The 27322-nt window shown below is 39.5% G+C and overlaps 1 protein-coding gene across 1 annotated transcript in view; it reads left to right on the forward strand.

The window, feature by feature from the left end:
- The first annotated feature begins 618 nt into the window (after nucleotides 1-618).
- racgap1 (Rac GTPase activating protein 1) overlaps nucleotides 619-27322 on the forward strand; it is a 29791-nt gene continuing 3087 nt past the window's right edge. Inside the window, exons 1-13 of the mRNA XM_017486575.2 lie at nucleotides 619-834; nucleotides 2018-2105; nucleotides 2569-2771; nucleotides 3376-3518; nucleotides 9994-10063; nucleotides 12187-12240; nucleotides 13053-13130; nucleotides 15350-15467; nucleotides 19175-19311; nucleotides 19396-19560; nucleotides 21958-22053; nucleotides 22144-22342; nucleotides 22659-22764. Coding sequence (XP_017342064.1) covers nucleotides 2021-2105; nucleotides 2569-2771; nucleotides 3376-3518; nucleotides 9994-10063; nucleotides 12187-12240; nucleotides 13053-13130; nucleotides 15350-15467; nucleotides 19175-19311; nucleotides 19396-19560; nucleotides 21958-22053; nucleotides 22144-22342; nucleotides 22659-22764 — 1454 coding nt within the window. The 5' untranslated portion in view covers nucleotides 619-834; nucleotides 2018-2020. The remainder of the gene's footprint in view (nucleotides 835-2017; nucleotides 2106-2568; nucleotides 2772-3375; nucleotides 3519-9993; nucleotides 10064-12186; nucleotides 12241-13052; nucleotides 13131-15349; nucleotides 15468-19174; nucleotides 19312-19395; nucleotides 19561-21957; nucleotides 22054-22143; nucleotides 22343-22658; nucleotides 22765-27322) is intronic.

Consider the following 27322-nt stretch of genomic DNA (forward strand, 5'->3'; position numbering starts at 1 on the left):
ATCACATCACAGCCCCACTGCAGGCAGCCTATGGATGAACGAATGACTCGAACCCGAAGACTAAAGAGGTGAACTATTCATTTATGTTTCTGCAGAACAGACGTGACATGTGACGTGGATCGGCAGGTGAGGTGAACAAACAGCCTGTATAGTCTGAAGACCCAGCTAAACTATTAATGAATCATTTCTGTTTCTCCTAATTCGGCCTTGGCTGCATTAGCCTATAGTTTATCTTTTATTCCCAAAGATGTGTTGGGGAATTTGTAACATTTTAATGATATTTTCCTGAAATTAATGGAATTAATCGAAAAAAGATTCGTTCATTTTGCTGAACGAGATTCAAAGATCCGAGTCACTAAAATGATCCGAACTTCCCATCACTACCAGTCACTGTCCAGTGTTGCCAAACCGCCACCCGCACCAGTCTCGTACAGTCATCAGTTGCATACTGCAAAATCTCACCGGAAGCAGTGCGCCATCCGGGCATTTCTCGCCTACGCTGAATTCGGACACACTACTACTCTGGAACTACTACACTAGTACTGCTGTTCGCTTACTGTGCAGTAGTGTAGGACGCAATTTCGGACGCACCCTCTATACTCGCGAGAGTCTGCCTTTAAGTGTCACGTCATTCAGCGCGGCTCGATCCTCATTGGCTAGCGGGTAAATTTGAAACGCAACCACTTCGAATGCTAAACTACTAGCAATACATTCAACGGAAGACAGTCAGATGGAGCGTTAAGGACGGACACATAATAGACGTGTTTAATTAAATAATTAAAAAAAAATCACCAAGAAAAATCTCCAGAACATTTCACGCGGCTCGACGGTTGTGTAAGTTATTGCATTTTCATCATTTTACGCTACGGGACTTGGTTAAGGATTAGATGAGTAAACAGACCGGCTCTTTCTGCTCGTTAAAACAGCTTTCCCAGTGTGTTTATACAAACCTGATCTGTCATGGGTACTTACTCAAATACTGAAGCGGAGACTCAATAAATTATTCACATTGAATTATTTTATGTAGGTTTTATGAGCTCGGTTAAATAGATAACAAAATGGCTAAGGCGGTGGGCTAGCGAGCTGTATGGATTATTTCTAAATGGACTTATTTTTCATGCACTTGTCTGAACAGTTCTACATTTGTCTGATATTTTCTACATTTCTAGCTCCGACAGTTCAGCAGACTTTAGTCCTGTTCTCTCAGTCCTCCCTTTAGTCCTGTTCTTTTAGTCCTGTTCTCTCAGTCCTCCCTTTAGTCCTGTTCTCTCAGTCCTCCCTTTAGTCCTGTTCTTTTAGTCCTGTTCTCTCAGTCCTCCCTTTAGTCCTGTTCTTTTAGTCCTGTTCTCTCAGTCCTCCCTTTAGTCCTGTTCTTTTAGTCCTGTTCTCTCAGTCCTCCCTTTAGTCCTGTTCTTTTAGTCCTGTTCTCTCAGTCCTCCCTTTAGTCCTGTTCTCTCAGTCCTCCCTTTAGTCCTGTTCTTTTAGTCCTGTTCTCTCAGTCCTCCCTTTAGTCCTGTTCTTTTAGTCCTGTTCTCTCAGTCCTCCCTTTAGTCCTGTTCTTTTAGTCCTGTTCTCTCAGTCCTCCCTTTAGTCCTGTTCTTTTAGTCCTGTTCTCTCAGTCCTCCCTTTAGTCCTGTTCTTTTAGTCCTGTTCTCTCAGTCCTCCCTTTAGTCCTGTTCTCTCAGTCCTCCCTTTAGTCCTGTTCTCTCAGTCCTCCCTTTAGTCCTGTTCTTTTAGTCCTGTTCTCTCAGTCCTCCCTTTAGTCCTGTTCTCTCAGTCCTCCCTTTAGTCCTGTTCTCTCAGTCCTGTTCTTTTAGTCCTGTTCTCTCAGTCCTCCCTTTAGTCCTGTTCTTTTAGTCCTGTTCTCTCAGTCCTCCAGAGCAACTGTATTTTCCATTTTATACTTTTCAAATCATACATTTCTCGGTCAGTAACACTAACACTGTTTTAACATCTGCTGTTAACGACACCGTTCACGCACCATGGTCCGTTTATTGTTTTCTTTTGTCCTCTGTAGAACATGGAGCCCGTAGTAATGAACCTTCATCATCTGTTTGAGAATCTTCGAGCCCACGTCGACGTCCTCAATGAGAGTGTTGAGCCCAGTGAGTAAACCCGGTCATCCATTATTTACACTTTAATACATCTGAACACAGACCTCCTTACACCAGGGTACTCGAGCGTTTTGCACTCAGGAACCCTTTAACTGTGTGTACATTACACACACCACCTCAGAACACCATCCAACTCTTCAAATATTACACTTGTTAGTTAAATGTGTGCAGTATGTTGCCTATTTATTGCAGCCGTGGAGCGTTTTATTCCAGTGAACATGGAGCTGGTTTGAAATGCTATGGTTTTATCAGTATATGTTTTTAGCAGTGAGGTGTGAATTAAACCCATTTACCCAGTGACCAAGCAAGCAGGGAAATAACTATAGAAACTCAGTGACTATATAGCTATACTTCACTGACCCTACTTTGAAAATAATTCAGAACAATAGTAAGTTGGATCTTCACATTCTGGATCTTCAGATCCAACTTACACTACTTTTGCACATTTTTCCAGAGTTCATTCAGATGGCAGTGAATTTTGAGGACTGTCGTCGCAAATGGCTGAGAGTGGAGCAGGAGTTGGCCTCCTGTAAGGAGGTGCTTGCCAAAGCAGAGACTGAGAGAGGTGCGCTGGAGGTCAAGCTCAAACATGCTCGCAACCAAGTGGACGTCGAAATCCGTAGACGACAGAAAGCAGAATCCGACTGTGAGAAACTGGTATGGGCTAGTAGACACACACATTACTAACTTGTTGTTTATATTAAATACCAGTGCTATTAAAAATAGTTATTAACTTGTTTGGAATATTTAAAAAAAATTATTTAATGGTAAATGGCGTACTTATATAGCGCTTTTATCCAAAGCGCTTTACACTGTGTCTCATTCACACACACACACTCACACACCAATGGTAGCAGGAGCTGCCATGCAAGGCGCTAGCTTACCATTGGGAGCAACGTGGGGTTCAGTGTCTTGCCCAAGGACACTTCGACATGTGGAGTCACCCGGGCTGGGAATCAAACCGCCAACCCTATGATTAGTGGACAACCTGCTCTACCACCTGATCCACAGCCGCCCCCTATTTAAAAATACGTCTGGCATGAAAGGGTTAAAACTGAGCTCCTGCTGGACTGATGCTCAGAGATGATTGAGAAGCCTTTATGTGTCTCACATACATGGCAGCACAGTGAAATGATCTTCTCTCAGCTTGTTAGGAAGTTGGGCTCAAGCTGTAGGGCCAGCCATGATATGGCACCGCTGGACCAGAGAGGGTCCTTGGTCCTTGACCTATGGTAATGCCAGTTCTCTCCTTTGTGTGTAGGATCGTCAGATTCAACTCATTCGAGATCTGTTGGTCACAGAGGGTTCCAGTAACAGTATCCAGTTAAACGATGAGCAGCGGTCAGCGCTGGCTTTCCTCAACGCACGCTCACAAGCACCTGCCAACCTCAACAGCAGCCGAAGGTGAGGAGAGCCAAAGTATAATGTATACTGTGTATAGAATATGTGTTTTCTTGTTTATTTGCATCGGAGCAGTGTAACTGAGCATGCAGACTCCTCACTGACAGTTGTAGCAGTTGGATTTATCTATTGTTATCCTCAGTTATTTGATGAGCAGTCCTTAAAGGAAGAATCCACATTGAACAGCTATCAGTGTTTCTAATATTCAGTGGCTTCCAACATTATTTAATAGTGAAACTGTGAGTTGATTTTTTTGATTTAAATTTTAGTTGACATGTTGGTTGGATTTTCATTTGGGTTAAATGTTCCCTACATAGCCATGAGTTCAAATTTTCATAAAGACTAAAGGGCGCACGGTGGCTTAGTGGTTCGCACGTTCGCCTCACACCTCCAGGGTTGTGGGTGCGATTCCTGGCCCTGTGTGTGGAGTTTGCATGTGCTCCTCGGGCTGCGGGGGTTTCCTTCGGGCACTCCGTTTCCTCCCCCAGGCCAAAGACATGCATGGTAGGCTGACTGGCATGTCCAAAGTGTCTGTAGTGTATTGATGTGTATGTGATTGTGCCTTGCGATGGATTGGCGCCCTGTCCAGGGTGTACCCTGCCTTGTGCCCCATGCTCCCTGGGACAGACTCCATGCTCCAGGTTCCCTGTGACCCTGTAGGAAAAGCAGTATAGAAAAAGGGTGGATGGAGTGTGTCAGTTCTCACACCTCTATATTTATACTGTAGTTTGCTATGGCTTTTACTAAAACAGGAGAACCTGCCTAAATAGTCTGTTTTTCCATTTTTTTTGTCCTGCATTATTTTTGTTTAGATTAGTCAGTGCAACGTGGGCATTAATTAAATAAAGGACTTTCATTTTGTGACTGCTGGTAGCGTTGGAGGCTTCACTGTCTATGCACCACTCGTGCTCTTTTGAGGGATTGGGGGGCCACTGCCCCAAAGTGAAAAACGTTCCAGCCCTTCTCTCCACAGCATTCTACTAGTCCACATCCAGTCGCTGGGTAACAAACTAAATAATGTGTATGCGAGAATTTAAATTCCCTACAGCATCAGTTACTGTAATATACTGGCTTTCACTGAGACTTGGCTCTACGCGACAGTTCTTGGCTCTGCTGCAACACCACCAGGATTTAAAGTGTGCCAATTTTCTTTGTTTTGTTTATTTGTAAACACAACTGATTGTAAGGCCAGTCAGACTTGTTCTGAGGGCCAGATTTGGCCCGCAGGCCACCATTGGATAGGCCTGCTGTAGACTATTGCTATTCAGCACAAAGCAGGGCTCAAAACGGTGACCATTTTGGTCGTATATGCTCCCGAAATTTAATCTGTGCGACCTTAAAGTATATTTGGGCGCATTTATGCGAGTGCAAATAATTGTTGTGGTGTGACCTGTTTTCATTTCTTTACAAAACGTTTGCTAATTACTGCGTGGAATGTGCCTGCTGTGAGCTGATACAGTGACCGGTCCACCGTTCTATCAAACATTACATAACCAGTTAAACTTTATCTTTATATTCTTAAAAGGAGCCCCGACTATGAAGACTTGTTGGTTTTAACATGCAATAATTGCCCTCTCCTACTTAAATACATTGTTAGAAACACCTGAAATATGTTAATTACTTTAAAAATCCTTATTTTAACCTACGGAGGCCGCCATTACGGGACATGTGCTGTGCACTGAGCCGAGGACGTAAAATGGCTGCACTTGAGCACTCTAAGGAATTATCCACTAGCCCCTGCAGCAGGAAAAGAACGCCCCACTGTGCTGCTTTTGGCTGTAATGTTCTAGTTCCAGTGCGCTGTGATACAGGGGATATCTGTAAATATAATCAAACCCGTAAGAATCTTGTTAGTGTGTTTTCTGTATATCCTCATAACGTAAAACTCCTGTAAAATTAGTCTAAAACGACTAGCCAAGGTGTACCCAAAGTAAAATTAAAGCTGTTCTTGAACCATTTGGAGTACATACATGGATACATGCATGCATGGCCTCTTTTGAAAGGTGGACTAAATATTTTGACGTAATTGGACTAAATATTTTGACGTAATTGGATTGTTTGGACCTTTGCCAGTGTAACACGGATGTTTTTGTCAGGATGTTATGGATCAGTGGATTACTATGAGGCTTCATATGAGGCGAGTTGCCTCTGTTTCGTAAGTGTTTGTTTGTATCAGTGGTCTGGCAGAGATGTTGATTGTAGCTGCTGTTGTGATTGTGTCTCTGTATCTGTGAGACGATCCTACAAGCAGGTCAACTCCAGAAAACCACCTGACCCCATTCACGGCAGTGTCCCAAAATTATGAGCTGACCAGTTAGCAGAAGTATTCAGACACATTCAGCAGGTCACTTGGTCTGTCAGTGATTCCTGCTTGCTTTAAGACCACCATTGTCCTGCGCCCCTTCTCCTGTTTGGATATTTACCACCCTGTGGTTTTATCCTCCACTTTTCCAAAGTGCTTTGAGTGGATGGCCAAGTCCTTCATTTGCTTCTCCTTGCCTGCCTGCAATTTACATACCATGCCAACAAGTCCACTCAAACACCCTGCCACTGCCCTTAACCACCTGGAGGGGAAGAACTATGTGGGCATGCTGCTTGTTGGCAACAGTTCAGCATTCAATACCATAATTTCCACCAAGCTAAAAGACCTGGGTCTGGCTCACAGTCTTCTCTCTCAGCCTAAGCACAGGAGCTCCCCAAGGCTGCATGCTCAGCCCTCTGCATTACTCCCTGTTTACACATTACTGTGTAGCACAGCTCGAATAGCATCCTTAAATTTGCGCATGACGCCACCATTTTAGGCCTTATCTTAGATGTTGATGAGATGGCCTGTGGAGAGGAGATCAGAGTCCTAACTGCTTGGTGATCAGACAACAACCTCTCCCTCAATATCACCAAAACAAAGATGATGATGATTGTGGCCTGCAGGAATAGACAAGTGGGTGAGCACGCCACATCCACATCAATGGAACGGGTGGAAAGGGTTGGCAACTTTAAACAAGGATCGTACAAGATGCTTGAAGTGCTTGAATTTGGCTTTTTGGAAAACCTTATTTTTTATGTAGTCGTGCTTAAAAAGTGTTTGTATTATAAAAAGTCAATGAATACGAAATCGCTAAAAACTTAAGTGTTTATTTTCAATAGAACACGAATACAACAAATGTATCCTTTCACTCAAAATATGATGCCCCTCCCCCTCCGCCCACTATTCATTCACTGATTGTGACTGAGACAGCTCCGGTCCACTTTTCAGACCCCTTTAGCGATGTTTTTGTGTTTTTTACTTTCAGAAAAGCACCTAGTGACATTTATTGACTTCTTGGCCAAACCTTGCCAACTTGTTCTTACAGAGGAACGGGCTAAAATTCCTCCAAGCCGATGTGCAGGACTGATCAACAGTTACTAGAAATGTCTAGTTGCAGTTATTGCTGCACAAGGGGGTCAGATACTGAAAGCAAAGGTCACATACTTTTGCCACTCACAGATGTGATATTGGATCATTTTCCTCAATAAATAAATGAGCAAGTATATTTCTCATTTATTGAATGGGGTTGTCTTTATGTACTTGTAGGATTTGTGTGAAAATCTGATGGTTATAGGTCTTATTTATGCAGAAATAGAGAAAATCTTTGTGTTCACAAACTTTTAAGCACCATTATATATGCTTGACCCGTACCACAACGATGTGCCAAAGATTACAGTGTTTGATTTATTATCGGACAACACATCACACTTCTTTTAATGGTTCATAGTTAGATTCACTCTTAGGGAATGGCTGACAGACGAGCTATTTCCCACATAAATTACCCAACTCCAGTTCCAAAAAAGTTGGGACAGTATGGAAAATGCTAATAGAAACAGAGTAGTGGTTTGTAAATGTATTTTGACTTGTATTTAAACAAAAATGTATAAAGACAAGGCATTTGATGTTTTGTCTAATCAGCTGCATAGTTTTTTGAAGATAAATGTTCATGTTGAAATTAAAGGATGCAACAAGTTCCAAAAAGTTGGGACATGGACAATTAGGACTAATAGTGATGTGAGAAGTTGGAATAAGAAGGTGATGTGAACCAGGTGAAGCAATCGTCTAATCATAGTATATAAGGAGCCTTCAAAAAAGGCCCAGTCCTTCAAGAGCAAGGACGGGTCGAGTATCACCAATCTGCCAACAGATGCGTCAGCGAATAATCCAACACTTTGAGAACGTTCTCCAAAGACAAATCGGTAGGATTTTGGGTGTTTCACCTTCTACAGTGCACAATATAATTAAAAGATTCATGGAATCCGGTCAAATTTCTGTAGGGATCTCCGATCCCTCTGACGTCACTGTCTTAAAAACTGGCATGAGTCTGTAATGGAGATCCTGACATGGGCTCGGGAATACTTTGGTAAACCTTTTGTCAGTTGACACCCTTCGCAGCTGTATCCACAGATGCAAATTAAGGTTTTACTATGCAAAGCAGAAGCCGTACATCAACACTGTCCAAAAGCTATGGGCTTGGTCTCATCTGGATGTACAGTAGCACAGTGGAATCGTGTTTTGTGGTCCGATGAGTTAACATTTCAAATAGTTTTTGGACAAAACTGCCGTCGTGTTCTCCAGGCCAAAGAGGAAAAGGACCATCCAAACTGTTATCAGAGTCTGGTCCATAAGCCAGCATCTGTCATAGTTTGGGGGTGTGTCAGTGCCCATGGCATGGGAAACTTGCACATCTGTGAGGGTTAATTGAGCTGCACTCAACTCCAATATTTATCAATTCTTTGGGTGCAAGTCAAATAAAAGTTGGTAGGAATGAACCAAATGACCTGTTTCCAATTGAGAATGTCTGGCACATTATGAAGTGTAAAATAAGATAATGAAGGCCGTGTACAGTTGCTCAGGTGAAGAACTGTATAATGGATGAATGGAGGAAAATTCCACTTGCTAAACTTAACCAATCGATGTCTTCACTGCCCAAACGCTTAAGTGTTATTAAAAGAAAAGGTGATGTTACACAGCGGTGAACAGTCAACTGTCCCAACTTTTTTGGAGTGTGTTAGTCATCAGATTTTAAATGAGTGTATGTTTTCAAAAAGAAATTAAATTCGAAGTTAAACATCAAATAACATGTTTTCAGTATAGTACAGGGTGAAATGAATTTTCATATGACTTTTTGTTTTGTGTTTTGCATTTTCTATACTGTCCCAACTTTTTCAGAATTGGGGTTGTATAAATAAATGTTAAATAAATGTCTCCTAGAAAGTAACATCAACGTTTATACCTTTTACTTTAACCGCCCACCCCCGTTTATTACTACTTTTACATTATGTGGAGTGTCTGCTATACAACTCCCTGTATTGCCTGTTACTATAGAAACAGTAATGTTTTTATATCAAGCCCGTCGTTCATGTCACAGCCGGAACTACTGTCTGAGCTGTGCCTTTATACAAAAATAATTACAACTTCTGACCAATCAGATTCCAGCAGACACCCGTGGTGTGTGTCCAGTTACTTTTGAGCCTGTGAAAATTGGGGGGACTGTGTTTATAACTTTTATTATTATTAAATAGGTTGTAATTCCTAAATGGTTAATGCAGTATTTTTGTTGAAGTTGAAAGTCTGAAATTCAATCACATCTGGATTGCTTTATTGCAAGTCTATTGTGATTGAGTAAAGAGGCAAAATTACATGGTCACTGTCCAAAAACTTATGGACCTGACTGTCTCCTTTTCAATTGTGTTAATTTGTTCTTGTTGTTTATCTACGCATGTATTTGTACTTTTTTATTTGGTTGTTATTAATAACTTTGCTTCAGCCATGAATTTATCACGAGCATTAGTGAGGGGCGTCCTCTCGTTCCAATTCATCTCCAAGGTTGAGGTTGAGGTCAGGGCTCTGTGGGGGTTCTTCTGATCTCACACTAACATTTTTAACTGAATTTTTTTTTTTGTCAAATATAGTAAAGCGAAATCTGAATTTGTTCAGAAAATTCAGTCTTCAAATGAGACCTCAGCCATTTGTTTGTGGTCCTAGCTCAGATAACACATGTGGTCATGTGACATGCATGAGAACATACTGATCAGAGTTCATATGCCATTTTACCCATGCACATATCACTGTCCTCATCAGGCAGTGTCGATAGCACAGCAAAACAATAGAGAGTTGCTGCAGCGGAGAGTATTTTCATTGGAAGGATGGAGAAATGGGTTATTTACATGGTTGCTTGATTCAAGTAAAATGGAAGGAACCTCCTTAAACAGCGTACTGTTTGAAACAATTGCCCAAGAACTCACTCTGCGAATGTGGGTCATTTTCTGGGACAGTCTGATTCATATTAGACAGATGTGGGTCATTAGTCATAACTAATGTGAACCATCGAGGTAAAGGGATTCTCTTGGACATCGGAATTGTGTAAAGAAGCTTGTAATGTGAACTTAATCTGTGAACGCAATCTTGAATCCATGTTAATAATGATTTCAATATGGATATTTTTTACAGGCTGACCACTATTGACGAATCTGCCTCTATTTTGTCGGATATTAGCTATGATAAAACTGATGATTCATTGGTAAGTCTTTTTTATTTATTTATTTTTAATTTTATTTATTTTTGAAAAAAGTCATGACCTCTGCCCATGCCATTTGACTATCAGACACCTTGAGGGGCTACTTGCACTGACTGGTTCTTAGTGATGGTTCACCCCAAAATTAAAATGATCAATTACTCACCCTCATGTCATTCCAAACCCATAAGACCGTTGTTCATCATCTGAGATATTTTTATATAAATGTATTTTTAATGAAACCTGGGAGATTTCTGTCCCTCCGTTGACTGACGTAGCTCTTTGAAGCATGTTCACGATGGATGCATGTTGTGTGGACACGAGATCAGACGTTCTCACTGTACAACCAGACCTGGAAGCGCTGCACTGTTTACAGCAGAAAGAGGGATGCTGTATGCATGTTTTATTTGTTACATTCTGAAAAATTAGCCAAGACAGCAAAACCAAGTTGGAATGCAACGAACAAAGCATGCATACAGTATGCGAGAGATCATAGGAGGATGAACAGACTGGTTTGGGCTGATAGGAAGTCTATAGTAACTCAAATAAACACTCTTTACAACCATGGTGAGGCCAGGTGACTTGGTCGTCGTCCATATAACCTCTCATCGTGGTTCTTTTGTTAATGCACATCGGAGATCTATGTGGAAGTGAAGATATTTTGTGAATAAAGACCTAATTTTAGTTTTTTTGCTCACACAGAGCATACGTATCGCTTCATAAAATTGGGATTAAACCACTTGAGTCACATGGATTACTTTTATGATACCTTTCTGAACTTTTCTGTCTTGAAAGTTTTGGTTACATGGTTTGTCAATGGAGGACCAGAAATCTCCCAGATTTAATTAAAAATATCTTTATTTGTGTTCCAAAGATGAATGAAAGACTTATGGGTTTGGAACAACATAGGAGTGAGTAATTGTTGAGAGAATTAAACATTTTTTGGTGAACTATCTCTTTAACTGAGATGTAGCCCATAACTTCTTGTTGACAGTAATGGAAGGCAAAAAGTGCAAAGGAATGGTGTGTACTGAAGGCAAGGGAATAAAATAAAAAAAAAGCTTTTGAGCAAGGAGGGGTACAGTGTATTAGCTTAAACCTTATCTTCTCCTTCAGAATCTATTTCTAATATAAATGATTAGTTTGGTGATAATGAAGGCGATCTCTTGAAAGCTTTAAGTGGAACATTTGCTTGGAACTCATAAAATGGCTTAATTATTTTTATATATAAACGAGCAGATTTTACTGACACGCCTAACACAAATGATCGAGTACAGAAACTATAACTGAATAATAATTTCATTTCAATTCAATTTTATTTGTATAGCGCTTTTTACAATAGACATTGTCTCAAAGCAGCTTTACAGAAATATCAACACGGTATACAGATATTAAAGGTGCGAATTTATCCCAACTGAGCAAGCCACTGAGTGGCGACGGTGGCGAGGAAAAACTCCCTAAGATGTTTTAAGAGGAAGAAACCTTGAGAGGACCCCGACTCAGAAGGGAACCCATCCTCATCTGGGTAACAACAGATAGTGTGAAAAAGTTCATTATTGATTTATATGAAGTCTGTATGGCGTTAGGAGCAGCCGTAGTCCCAGCAGTCTGGAATTAAAGAAGATTTGAACTCCATCCAGAGGCAGAAAGGATCTGGATCTCTAGTATCTCCATAAATTCGTGTGGGGCTCGGCAGAAGGGGAGAGGGAGAAAAAAGATAATGCATAATTAAAAACTGTTTGTATGAGCCATAAAAGAATGTGCCTATAATCTCACATTTTTTGGAAATTATTTGGAGCACAGAAGTTTCCAGCAGTTTATAAATTTGAGCAGAAGTATTGAAAGAATTAGTTTGAAAAGAGACCAGCAGTGATGCCCTCCACCAAACAGGCCCATGGCCAATCCTGGATAATAAGAACCGAAGTATTTAAGTCAACTGTGAACGTGCCCAGTGAAATGGCATTAAATTTATATCCAGAGATTTACAACTGACACAGTTTACAACCAGGAGTGAGCCCCTGTTGGTGCAACTAATCCCACCGGCTTTGTGTCAGTATTCTTACTTGTGTCCCTTAAATCTGACACTGTTTTTTTGTTTGTTGTTTATTTCATTATTTTTTTGTTCATAGGACTGGGACTCTTCTGTTGTCAGAACTGTTCGACTGAAGAAACGTCAGAAGAGAGTAAGCTGATGATTTATGCATCCTTACCCACTAGGAGGCAAATTACACTCACCAGTCACTTTAACAGGAACATGTCTACACCTGCTCATTTAGGAAATTATCCAATCAACCAATCATGAGGCAGCAGCATAGTGCATAAAACCATGCAGATGCAGGTCAAGCGCTTCAGTTAATGTTCACATCAAAAGGGGGGGGCAAAAATGTGATGTATGTGACTTTAACCATGGTGTGGTTGTTGGTACCAGATGGGCTGGTTTGAGTATTGCAGAAGCTACTGATCTCCTGGGGCTTCAGTCTCCAGTGTTTACACAGAGTAGTCCGAAAAACATCCAGTGAGCAGAGGGTATGCAAGCAGAAACTCCTTGTTGTTGTGAGATCAGAGGAATTCACTTTCAATGAGCCTGTACCCATGATGGCCAAAGATTCCTGTTCTTGGCTGACAGGAGTGGAACCCAATGTGATCTTCTGCTATTGTACCGCATCTGCCTCAAGGTTAGATGCTTTGTGCATGCTGAGATGCTTGTCTGCTCACGAGAGTTTTATATAATATTTTATTTTATAGTATTTATGTATTATTCACACTTTTTCTTTATGTTGATGTTTGATGTGAGCATTAGCTGAAGCTCTTTAACTTTATCTGCATTTTTTACATTTATTTTTGCATTGTGTTGCTGCCACATGATTAGATAGATTGGCTGATAGGATAGCTGCATGAATGTAGGTATTCCTAATGAAGTGGACAGTGAGTGTACTTTTAATTATTCTGGTTATTAAGATCACTAAGTTGGCTGTTTTTTTTTTTTTTTTTCCAGCGCTCCTCCAGAAACCATACTGATGGCCCTCCGGTTGCTTCCAAGAGATCCCGGTCCACAGGCCGCACCTCTGAGAAAGTATGGAACCTAATTAATTCAGCAATTCAAACACTGGTCTATTGGAATAGCCCTTCTGCCGCATCTTATAGACAGCAGTACCACTTTAATGAAGTCATTTTTTTTGTGAGTTCTTGAGCTGTGTTGACATTTAGACCAACTTGAATCCTGATATACAGGATCTCACAAAAGTGAGTACACCCCTCACATTTTTGTAAATATTTGATGATATCTTTTCATGTGACAGCACTGAAGAAATGACACTTACAATGTAAAGTAGTGAGTGTACAGCTTGTGTAACAGTGTAAATTTGCTGTCCCCTCAAAATAACTCAACACACAGCCATTAATGTCTAAACCGCTGGCAACAAAAGTGAGTACACCCCTAAGTGAAAATGTCCAAATTGGGCCCAATTTACCGTCTGTATAGTAGCCGAGATACATGTATTTCTCCTACTTCAGGCCTACAGTAGGCAAGTACGCGGTTTTGGACGCAGCCGTGTTCTCTTGTTTACTGTAAAACAGTTGAGCACTGCCGTGTGTGTACGTGTCCTGTCGCACAATGCGGTGAAAACTCTCACACGGTGTTAGTGTGATTTAAGGTGTTTACATGTCTGTGATGCACCTCAATAATGCGACTAAAACAGGAATACTCCACACGTCTTAATTCGATTTGTGTTTACTTAGGTGTTTACTTTAATTAGATTAAAGTAATTAAAAATGTCTGTTTACATGCTAGTTTCTTAATCAGAGTATCGTCTTAATCGGGTTACTAGTGGATTATCGCTGTCCATGTAAACGCACTGAATAAGTGCTGAAGCAAATCTTTCTAAAGAACTTATTACTCGCTTTGACTAACACGTGACTACGATATGATTTACTATGAAGTTTCTTTATTTTTATTGCTTTAAGGCTGTTTCATGGCGAGAATGACTATGAAGTAAACGTAAGTTTAAAAATGCAAGACTGTTAATAGATCACTCTGCACATTAGAGATGTCATGATACCAAAAATCTAGTAGTCGGAACCGATAGCACCAAAAGTACTCGATACCAAAGTCGATACCACGGTGTGATATAAAAATAAAATAAAAACTCTCCTGGAGGACATCCTTCCCTGGCTGATACCGGCAAAAAGAGAGAGAGATGGAGATATTTTAGTTTTCAAACACTGTCTGACAATGACTAACACAACAGTGGAGGCTACAAGTGCTAAGGTACACACACACACACCTTATACTCTGAATGCAAGCATTAGTTTAAATTCACTGATGAGGTGGCAGGATAAAAAGATTTATTAAAAGCATGACCATGTGAGTAATTATTAGTGACATGAGGCTACATGTATCTGACAGTCCCCGGGCTGAATGGAGATGCACGGTGTCCGTTAGGAGGTATTTTATAACATCGCAATGCGTTCGCGTCGTTAACAAATAACTGTCTATCGCTAACATTACATGGAGCATAACGTTAGCTGGTTTCACGCCACAATGCAGCTGCCTCAAACAAACATAATATAGGACCGTCTTTCAGGTGCTTCACCAAATTCCAGGTGTTTCCTCGCTTTGTTTGAAATGAACGATAGCATCGGTTGGGCTTCAGAGCATCAGTTATATGTTTGTTGTCATCCGCCTCGAATGTGAAGTATTTCCATATTTAACTCCTACCACCTTTCCTCTCAATGAGATTGAAACGATCAATCTAACAGGCCACCTGGGTAACAAGAAACACCAGTCAGTCACACGTTCCAATATTTTTGCTTGCCTACAAATTGGGTGGTCTGATACAAAATGTGCTATTTATATGTAGGTGTTAAACGGCATGGAACATATCAGGAGCTAAATTCTGAATTCTCGTCTCATATTCATCCTTTGATCGCAAAAACAAATGCAGTGGCCTTGCTGTTCCAATATTTTGGGAGTTGACTGTAGAAATAAAATTTAACTAAACTGAATGCATATGATCATGTTTACTCTTGTGCTTGGGACTGACCAGTGATGAATGTGAATACCAGATGTAAATGGGGCTTTACTGCACAGGTCCCTGTGTCTTGTGTAGTGATCTGCTGATTGTAGTGATGGAGAACTATTTCAATGTTTATATACAAAATCATTTGTTAAGTTACCTCATAATGTTGCCATTCTTGTGTGTTTAGTGTCTGTTCAATTTGTCCACATCTTCCATTTGATTTTAATTGTGTATTGAGTTTAGAAGGTTTTTAACTGTGTATCCGTGTCCATAGGGAAATGAGTCTCTAGTGGCCAAGACCACAGTGACCGTGCCCAACAATGGTGGTCCCATAGAGGCTGTCACCACTGTTGAAGCTGTGCCTTACTGGACCAGAAGCAGGAGAAAGACTGGTAAGTTTAAAGTTTAACTTGATCGAATGTGAAATCTGAGCACTGCGGGGCAGGGTGGGCATGGCTGCATATATTTTCGGCTCATGTTTTTGGAGGTTTTTTTGTCTTTCTGAAATTTCGGTGCATCACTAATATTTGCAATTGTGTTTCCTGTTTGTGGATGCATAAATTGTGACATCATTCAAATGAAAATGCAAATCATGTATTGCCATTATATGGGATTAATAATGGCATATAAATTCACCATCGTATCAAATCCTCAATACAATATTCACCATTAAAGGAAGAGCCGCCTCGCCTGATGATAGGAGAGTATTTCTTAGATCACAAGTTCAACAATAAACTTATTAGTAAAACTTTGAGCAGTGTTGCTCCGAAATCTATGGTTTTATGGTGACAGATTTATGCTTCATTATCTTTAACGCATCGGCACAATCGTCTGTACAGCACATTTTCTGTCTTGGCATTCAACTGTGAGTGACGTCACTTCCAAATACAAACACGCCCCTAGTACACTCCCACCCCCAACACTGATTGGCAGGTTACTGTGCAAGGCATGGGAAATGCAGAGGGATTTGCGATTCTGTTCGAATTTTGGCAGGCTCCTTACGCCACACAGAGGGAGTGAAATAGCAAATGGGGTTACTGCTATTGCTATTTCAATAGGACAGGGTCATCACTCGTAAGACATGGGAAATGCAATTGCAAATGGACTTTGCGTTTCCATTTGAAACTTGGAAGACACTGTACACCAAATTGCAAATTGATGTAAACCAAAATGCAAATGATCATTCAAATGAAAATCATGTATGTCACAATGTATGCCTCCACGAATCAGAAACGCAATTTCAAATAGTTTGCAGTTGCTTTTGAAAACTGCCTGCAAAATACTTCCATATATAGACATTATAAAGAAAAATGGAGATTCACCAAGGCAGAAATCCTTGGTGCATCTGATGTATGTACATCGCTATCTGCTGACAAAGCTAATACAAAGCACAGCATGTGATGTTCTGATGAGAACCTTTAAAACACTGGACTGCTGGTACATTACCACAAGAGACAAACTACAAGCAACATGAGCAACCCGTCACACACTAATTTGAACACAGGATAAGAAACCAGCAGCATGCGTAGGTCCTGAACTGAATGTTTATCAGATTCTGTTGTGAGCGGTACGATATTTATAGGGATTGGTGGAACACATCTATAGAACCCTATAGAAGACTTGAAATCACTCGACAGACAATCGTATTGCTTACGATGCATTGTATTCAAATTTTACTGTTTATATTTGCGATGTATATGGAACAATATTACTCTGAAACCCTGGAGAACTTGCAGAAGAAAGCTTGAAAAATATTGTCACAGTGGGCTTCCTTTATCTTTTAGTTGTTTGTAAATGTTTTCATATGCCAATCTAACAATTTCCATAAGATTAACAAAAGTTAAGTAAGAAACGCTGATTTTCTTATATATTGATAAATGCCAATCGATTGTAAATTACTGTGTGTGTTCATGGCACAGCTGATTTGCATTTAGTGACAAAACAAATGGATGGCTAAAAACTAAAATGAGGACAAACAGTAAAAGAAAAGAATTTAGCAGAAATGGATGTTATGTCGTCTCTTATATACGCAAATCAAAATGAAAGGCTAAAATCTGGAGTCGAACTACAGGAAAGATTAATTAAATGTGAATTAAATGAAAAGAAAATAGTTTGACCTGGAAATGGGGTGGGGAGATTTACACTGTACCCAGGTCATCATGGACACATAATGGACCTCACACAGGGAAACTGTTGTTTAATTGTTTTAATTGTCTCTGATTGTCAGCCAGAAGCCTCTCATACAAAAGCCAGATAATGCTGTATAGCACAGTAGGGAGTATCGGGTGTGTTGCAGATTGGATCATATCAGATGACTTGTTTCTCTTTGAAATGTCCCAGCATCTAGAAATTAAAACACAGACAAAACGTGGACATGTGAAGCAAAGACAGTCATTTTGTTGGTTGAATTAGTGCTGGCTCTAAAGTGTTGCACAACATTAAATGAAGATTGCAAACAAAAGTGTCTTTATAAGCCAGCTTTCATCCTCCAAGAAAACCCATACTGGTCTATAACTGTTCAACACTTGCCGTGCTATTATATCTTCCATTAGTTTCATGCCAGCTGAGCCATTATAGCTCATCGGCTTACGGATACCAGAGAGCACATGAACAAGCCCAGCCCATCCTTCATGGCTACTCTTATTTGTTTTAATTTATAAATTTGTACTTTTTCGCTTTTGTTCTTATTTTTTCATAATTAATATTTCTTTAATTAATGCCATTCTATAAGAAATAACGGTTTCAGAAAATTATTAAATCCATGTTTGCAATTAAAAATAAATGACTGTTTGAACTAGACCACAAAATCTTTATATAAAATTGGAGTAACCATTATTGTGGTAGCTATAATCCTTTGTTCTTTCGGGCAGAGAATTGACTTGGGTCTTCATTCAAGTGTCAATTGTTTCCTGAAAATTTCTTCCACAGTCGAGCACAAAAATTAACTCGGGTCAAGAACTGTGTTGCTCTCTTTCTTTCTAGCTTATAGTGGCAACATCTATTCTTCAAGATGGTCCAATAGTAAAACACAGCAGACCATTAGAGTAAAAACAGGGTGACCAAACAAATGTACATAAGCAAACATCGTCTGCCTTTTCTTATACCGCAGTGCCGTTGAATTCTCAATTCTGATTGTGCATTTATTTTTCAGTAAATGTACAAAGCTAAAGTAGTCCCAGTCAGGTCTTGACCACATTACAGTTCCATATCACTTCGCCAAGTTAACTGAAATAACGGAAACGTTAGCCACTATCCACCACAGGGCGCGTATTTAACGCCGCTTTGTATCATGGCCGTATTGCCACCTCGGGGGTGCATTATTTTTCTATTAATTCAACAGCCTATTGTCGATTATTCCTTACTTACTGTATAAACAATTTGCTTTTAATATCCAATCTTTTAATTATTCAAATTATGTCTCTTACAATTATCATCGCCAATTATGATTTGAAGCCATTTAATCATTTGTGGATTTCCATAAGTACTAACTTTCTTATATTTGGTACTTATGGAAATCCACGAATGATGAAATGGTTCAGAACATAATTGGCAATGATAGTTGTAAGAGCCATAATTTGAATAAACACCAATTGGTTGGTGGGGAGGTGACTCTGGTTGCATGCATGGAAACACTGGGCCTCTCATCAAGCTGGGCATAAACAAATTTATTTGTACAAAAGATATACAAATAAATTTGAAGGCTGGTTGATATGATGTGTAGTTATCTTCAGGGGAGATTGCACATGAGCGCACCAGTCTGCTCTGCGCACCATGGTTACCTATAAACCCTCCCTTTGCTTCATGGCATAGACTCACAAACATGCTTCAATGCATAAGTAACATTCAGCCGTTTACAATACAACTACATGCATCCTAGATCTCCTGCATGGTTTGAGTGATTGAAGCAAAAGACTATGTTTGTTTGTTTTTATAATCCTGTTCGAACTGTTAATCATTGTCTACAATGTCTAAATGGAGACTAATGCAAACCAGCATTAGGTTCTGTTTAGACTTTGTATTAGCATCCGCCTTGGCTGATTGGATCATGAGTGATGTGTTTTGTGCAAACCCATGCCCATTCTAACTCTATTTCCTGTAGCTGCCATGGTTTGGGACACAGCAGATACAGATTCTGTGCAGTCTGTAGACATATTGAAGCAGACTGAGAGCAAAGCGGAGCCCAGCACACCGCAGAGCAGTGGGGGTGTTCGTCTACATGAGTTCGTTTCCAAAACGGTATGCTTAATGTAATTTATTGCAGACTTGATTATTTGTTGAAAGAATGACTATTTTTACATTTTAATTGCACGTGCTTTTTAGGTGATAAAGCCGGAGTCCTGTGTTCCTTGTGGGAAGAGGATCAAGTTTGGAAAAATTTCTCTGAAGTGCAGGGATTGTCGTGTGGTCACCCATCCTGAGTGTCGAGACCGCTGTCCGCTGCCCTGCATCCCTAACATGTCTGGGACTCCAGTAAAAATTGGAGAGGTAGAATGCCTGGCTTTATGAATATCTGGGGAAAAGACTGGGTTTAAACTTTCCTGGCATTCAAAGTTACTTCCAGTGTAGATTAAAATTTCCCCTTTAATAGATTAACATCCATCCATCCATCCATCCATCCATCCTCTACTGCTTACTCCTTTTCAGGGTCACGGGGAACCTGGAGTCTATCCCAGGGAGCATTGGGCACAAGGCGGGGTACACCCTGGACAGGGTGCCAATCCATAATAGATTAACAACCAGTCAAACAAAAATGATTCCATCATCTCTTACACATTTATAAAAGCGAAGAGTATTAGGGTAATTTATTTGTTGGATTGCACACAATTCACAGTAAGAAATGTTAACAAGGTGTCCACGGATACTTAAGTCTTAAAATGTCTTAAATTCGCATTTCAAAGGTCTTAAAAATGCAACCAAAAAGGACACCATAAAGATTTACAACCCCAATTCCAAAAACGTTGAGGCACTGTCTTAAATGTAAATAAAAACAGAATGCAATGATTAGCAAATCTCATAAACCCATATTATTCACAATAGAACATAAACATATCAAATGTTTAAACTGGGTAAATGTACCATTTCAAGTAAAAATAAGGTAATTTTGTATTTGCTGAATCACTGAACATGTCTCAAATTTGGGACGGGGGCAACAAAAGGTTGGAAAAGTAAGTGTTACTAAAAAGAAACAGCTGGAGGAACATTTTGCAACTAATTGGGTTAATTGGCAACAGGTCAGTAACATGACTGGGTATAAAAAGAGTATCTTGGAGATACTTTCTTAATTTTTTCTTGTCTTTGGTAAATCTTCATAACTAACTGGATCCCCAATAAAATGTGAAATGGAAAATAATGTTCTTTTCAACACACTTTTTGTTAAATAATGTTCTCTCAGAAGTAAAGATGGATGGAAGCAGATGTTGCTCTAAAACCTGTATAAACCTTTCAGCATTGATGGAACCTTTCCAGATGTGCAAACTGCCCATTCCATAGTCACTAATGCATCCCCATACCATCAGAGATGCAGGCTTTTGAACTGATAAAAAGCCGGATGGTCCCTCTTTAATTTAAAGGATGCGGCGTTCATGGTTTCCAAAAAGAATTTAAATTTGGATTCGTCTGACCACAGAACAGTTTTCCACTTTGCCTCAGTCCATTTTAAATGAGCTTTGGTCCAGAGAAGATGGTGATATTTCTGGATCATGTTCACATATGGCTTCTTCTTTGCATGATAGAGCTGTAACCAGCGTTTGTGGATGGCACGAGGAACTGTGTTCACAGACAATGAGTTCTGGAGGTGTTTCTGAGCCCATGCAATGATTTCCATTACAGAATCAGGCCTGTTTTTAACGCAGTGCCGCCAGAGGGCCCGAAGATCACGGGCATGCAATATTGATTTTCACCCTCGTCCCTTACGCACAGATTTAGATTTTAGAGGTCTAATGCATAAAAGTGAATTAAGCCAAATATTACTAGTGTATTACTATTTGTACCCCCAAGTAAAAATGTATTAAGTATTGTTCAGTGCAATAGTAATATTACAAAAAAAAGTTTGTTTTAATATATTGCCTTATAAAAAAAGAAAAAGAGAACATTTATAGCACTTGTTACATTACCCTGTCATTAAATTACAAAAACACTAGTAAACACTGCTGTGAGGGGGTGATGGTACATTTGACTTTTTTTTCCTCTTCTGACTACCGTAATTAATCTCCCTTTTTTCCCCCTTCTCTCTCTACCCCCCCCCCCCCCCCCCCCCCCCCCCCTTGGAAAGTCATGGAAAGGAAATACAGTGTTTTTTTCACTGTTCGAGTAAATGGTAATGCAAAAAGGATATTTGCTCTGGTCTTCCATATACCTCTATAGAGGTTTACACTGCTATAGTTTACTTGAACCCAGAAATGAATGAATATGCCTGAACACCATCCATTAAAGTTGATGTATACTGTAGCATGATCGGACTGATGTGCAAGTCTTAAAATGTTTTGGAAATGTCTTAAATGTGGCATTAAAAAGTATTCATTTGAAATGCTGATACCTGTTGAGGATGTTAGTCACCCCATCTTCTCCATAACTTTATTCATGAACTTTAAACTATGCGTGGATGAGTTTTTGCTAAGAATGAGATGAGTTGCTGTTGCATGCAGTATGCATTTGATTCCACATCCATGTTTGAGGAATTAACTTGAATGAGGTTGATGGGGAAATTGGGTATAAAAATTAAACAGCACTTTGGTTGGAGGAAACATGGGTTGTTGATTTTCAGTTGGCACTATGGGATTGGAGAAACAAGGTGCTGCAGGATACACTTTTTTTTGTTTAAAATGGCTTTCTTTGCAGTTCCTATTATTGCTGTTTATTATATTCTACTGTGTTGTTTTGTAGGGCACTCTCGCAGACTATGTCTCTGTCACCTCCCCCATGATTCCACCACTGGTGGTCAACTGTGTGAATGAAATTGAGCAGAGAGGCCTACATGAGGTCAGTTAGTTTTGGTGAATTTTTTTTAGACTAGTGCATTAATCAGCTTGTTTGCTAATTAGCTTGGTTGTCCCTATGGTCCCATACCAGACTGGTCTGTACCGTCTGTCTGGTGCTGACCGTGTGGTGAAGGAGCTGAAGGAGAAGTTTCTGCGTGGAAAGACTTTTCCTCTACTAAGTAAGGTGGAGGATATCCATGCTATTACTGGCCTCCTCAAGGACTTCCTGAGAAACCTTAAAGAGCCACTGCTCACCTTCCGCCTCAACAGAACTTTTATGGAGGCAGCAGGTGAGTCTGAACTGAAACTAAAAATAAGGCCATAATTTCTGGACACAGCAGTAGCTTGCTCTAAGGCACAGGATTTTCAGTGAGGGTTCATTATTTAGCTATAAATCGTTTTGTACTGAAGAGTTTTAGTTGAATAGTTCTTAATTCAAATTGAATCCAAGAATTTGTCTGGAGCAATCCAAGTTTAGGCTTACTTTGTTTCCAAGTTCCTGTCCTAGCTGAATGCAGTGACAGCCGTGTGTTCTCTTTTTCATCATGAAATTTAATTCGGGCTGGTTCTTGCCATGTTTGTGTAATCATGTATTTTTTCCCCCAGAGTTAGCTGATGATGACAATTCCATTGCACTGATGTATCAAACCATCAGTGACCTGCCTCAGCCAAACAGGGACACTCTGGCCTTCCTGATCATCCATCTGCAGAGGTAGGCAACACAGTGGGATTTCATTTCCTCAGTATAGCAGCTTCCCCTTGGTTTTTATTTTTAATCAGTGTCTGCTTGAATATGCTCGATCTAAGGCTGAGGGCTGTTTCAAACAAATGTGCAATTTCCTTTCAACAAACACTTAATTGTAAAAGGCCAGATCAAACTTAATGTGATGTAATTTGCTTCATCCGGTCACACTGTACTCATGGTTCGTACAGTCATGAAAAATCTAGAAAAGTCATGGAATTTTAAAATGGCAATTTCCAGACCTGGAGAAGTTTTGGAAAAATACATAAACTTAACGTTTTGGAAAAGTAATGGAAATTTGATTCACAAATACCTGTAGATTAGAATATACGTTTAATTGTTTATGACCGCTCTTACGTGACTCCTGAGGAGCAGCACTATCAATTTTGTGGAAGGGCATACCACTTCCAGGTGTCCCCTGGGCATACGTGTGATCTATAGTGTATCCATTGTAACTTGTACAGGACTGGCAACAGTGACATTTCAGAATTTGTAAGAAGAACTTCAGGGCCAGATGGGCTGCCCTGAATACTAGCTAGTTGATGTTCTGATCTAATGCTGTATTCTCAGAATTACACATTTCTTGCCCTCCATGATAACTATATTTCTGATGGGGCACTGCTCCTAAGTGAATCCTGTTGTTAAAGTCTTGCATCACTAGTAAACTAAAGCCTGTGACACTCTCTCTGAGAGAATGATGCTTCCATTTACAGTTTTTGGGGTCCAGTCGTATGATTGTTGAGGTCAAAAGTTTACATGCACACCTGGCTAAAGACATTCAAGCTAAATTTTTCACAGCGCCACACATTTCATTTTATCATACACTTCCTATGTTACGTCAATTAGGGTAACTACTTTATTTCCATAAAGTAATTTCAAAATAGCTAAAAAGATTTGTTTCAGCTTTTATTTACTACATGACATTTTTAGTGGGTCACACGTTTACATACATTTTGTTAATATTTGGTAGCGTTGCCTTTTAATTGCTTGACTTGAATCAATCACTTTGGGTAGCCTTGCACATGCTTCTCAATACTTCTCAATGCCAAACTTTTTGCCCATTCCTCCTGACAGAAGTCACAGAAGTGGTGTAACTCAGTCAGGTTTGTGGGCCTCCTTGCTCGGACACGTTTTTTCAGTTCAGTCAACAAATTTTTGTTGGGATTTGGGTCAGGACTTTCTTATGGCCACTCCAAAACTTTCATTTTGTTGTCTTTAAGCCATTTTGTTATAACTTTGGAAGTACGCTTAGGATCACTGTCATGCTGGAAGACTGATCAAGTTTTAACTTTGTGGTTGATGTGTCGAGGTGTTGCTTCAGGATTTCTAGATAATCATCCTTCCTCTTGATGCCATCTATTTTAAGTGTACCAGCTCAAAAGTACTTTGTGCGACTGTGAAAATATAAATATTTATTCGCTCTGGTGCAAGTGGCCTGTTCGAAGTTGTATAATACAAACGGAATAAAAACTACAGGAAGTCCAAAATACATCTACACTGCTCAACAGTTACTTTCACACTGCTTTTCATACACAGCATTCACTTCATTTAAACTCAGGGTTGCCAGATATCTTTAGAAAAGTCAACTCCATTTTCCATATTTTGATTTAAACCCCCCCAAAATGCAATATTATCAGTGGACATGGCAACACAGGAAGAACCGATCTAAAAGGAACAACTGAAACTAATAAACTGTAAAGACAGAAAATGTGCTTAGTTATAAATAATTAAATATGAAAAATATGAATTTTAATATATTCATTAAATATAGATAAAATGAGAAATGAAATAATGTGTAATTACTATGGGTTGCATTTAATATCAATTTGAATATCTTGGTTAACTTTTTCATTAGAAGGCTATTAATTTCCTAAGATGGATCATGTTTGTGTTAGTCTACTTTTAATTAGGACTCTTTATTGCTTAAGATATTTAAAAATAAATATTTTATGCTTGTTTATTTATCAATTAACCAACAGTATTCCTCATTGCTATTATTTTAACTCAATTAACAGTGACCATGAGCAGAGAGCTTACATTTAATTGTTTGACAGACCTCCTTATTAAAGTTTAAATAAAAAAGATTGGTATCTGGATCAGCGCTGGCTGTAAAAATCCTGATCGGAGAATCAGTAATGAACACCGTTAAATTAAAGCGCTCTGCATCTGACGGGTAAATGAACTCACCCAATCACATCCTATATGAGATTATTCAGAGATATACACAATACACACAGAGCGGTTCGAGAACTGACTCCAGCCCAGAACCATGACAGTGGAAATGTCTAATAGTGCAGCTTTAAATATATTTAAGAGGAGCAGACTTCAAACACTGAACATTCAGGTTTATTGTATTTGTTTACAAGGTGGAACAGGTTAACGGTTGTTTTTTGCACACAGTCTGTAAAATTAACTGAAAATATTACATTTAGTTTATCAGAAGGTAAATTAATTTATGGCTCACACTATGTTCCTAAATTCTGTCATAATTGACAAGCTCAAGTTTTCTCATGCTACTTCTGTGTTATTTTGTGGCACATTAATGGTACCATCTCTAAAAAAAAAAAAAAAAAAAAAAAAAAGCTCCTAAATGTTTATTAGGTGCACAAGTGCTCCTAAAAGAATTGTTAGCATAGAGCACTGTAGTTTATTCTATAGTTTAAGTTGCACTCGTTTATCCGGGTTCCATGTCGCTCAGAGTCTCGCACCGGTCGTGTACGCGGATCTCGCCGTCACAAACTCACCAGTCCTGGTCATTAGCCAGCGGTAATTGAGTAATACTATTTAGATGGCTGCCCCCTACTTGGCCTTTCCAAAAAAAGTACCTTGTTTAGTTCCTTTAGATAGTAACACTTAATTATAGTAACGTTATTTCTAGCCAGAGAAAATGTACAGAGATGGAGCAATAATATCAGAGTTACAATTAGCTTTATATAATCATGCCATAGTTTCCTATTTACACTTAACTAGGAAAATATTACAATAATCAGAGTTTTAGACTTCACCCTATTTAGACTTGGTCCATCAACTTTGTTGTCCTAAACGGGAATTCCATATCGAGCCTGTACACACGGAGTACACTTAACGCCAAGTCGTTAGCCTGGACTCTAAAATCTCAGTTGGTTTTCCCCAATGCTCCACCTAAACCTGGATTTTAGCCCGTACTAACCTGCTCGTGGATTTGCGCTAACAAGGACTTAACGTAATCTACTAGAGACAATCATTTCAGAAGAAGTCAGAATTTAACCAAGTCTAATCATTTATTTAACCATTTATTAATGAACACATCCAAATCCAATAATACTATTAATAAGAAGAAAAAAGAATTACATTCAGCATTACATTACGATCTAATTCAAAACATAATAATACAACATAAAGTCAAAACTTGTATACCTGATGAAGAGAAACTACACACAGTGATGGTGTGGGAGATCTGTCTACAGATTCCCTGAATCTTTGGCCAGCTCTCCCCTAAATGCCCAGATGCTCTGTGGTACACCAAATGGTGGTGTTTGTGATTATAATTTGATGTCTGTGGAAGGATGTCCCTTATTTACATACAGGAGGTAAGAGTGAGGGACCCTGGGAGGGTATGCCTTTAACAACATGTGAGAGTTTTATTTGAACTTCTGTTGAGGGAATGAGGTCATATTTTCCAGACGCACTGAGACCTTTTGTATGATAGCAAACATGTATAGTCAACATCTTATTCACACCAAATCATGTTCATGCATATAGACAGAGTGTGTTGGGTGTGTTTAAGGTGATCTCGACACACAGAGAGAGAGAGAGAGAGAGAGAGCGAGAGGGAGGAGGAAGGAAACAAACAAACAAACAATGCAGTGAGGATCTCCTAATCTCCACTCAGCATGATGTGCTGATTCAGATGGAGATGCTAATTCTGTGAGAGAGAGATCGAGTGTTTGTTCTCGAAGTAGTCCTTTGTCCTCACAGAGCAGCTCTCTCTAGGTTCAGACATCTTGGTACCAGCCTTACAAAATGGTGTTCTTTAAAATAAAAGCCTCATCACCCTTTTCCTTCATACATAGTGCTGATCATTATGGCCAAACAGTTTAATTTTTTAGCTTTTAATTTGTTTTTATCTGACCAGAAAACACTCCTCCAAAAGGCTAGATCTTATTCATTCTGATGATCACCTGGAAACTTCATTTGCAACAGAAAAGTACTTTGTACTTTGCAATGGTGAACGTTTGCTCCTCTATCGCCATCTCTGTATGAAACATAAAATTGCAAGTTATTTGTGGAGTTGTGGTTGTTGTTCTTTGTTTTTGTTTTTTTAAAATAAATATACATTTGCTATGCTTCGGCACTGTTCCTCTGTGCAGTCTTTGGGCTTCTTTTTTTCTGAAATCTCTTGAACAAGTTGAGTGTTTGTTTTTGTTTGTTTGTTTGTTTATTTATTTATTTTTAAAATACATTTAGGGTTGCTATTTTCCCCAATGCACTGACACGGTCTACTCACAGCCTCACAATATCAGTGCTGTAGTGTATTTCGCCCTTCCAC

Source organism: Ictalurus punctatus, chromosome 15 (genome assembly GCF_001660625.3).
Source record: "Ictalurus punctatus breed USDA103 chromosome 15, Coco_2.0, whole genome shotgun sequence".
NCBI classification, from domain to species: Eukaryota; Metazoa; Chordata; class Actinopteri; order Siluriformes; family Ictaluridae; genus Ictalurus; species Ictalurus punctatus.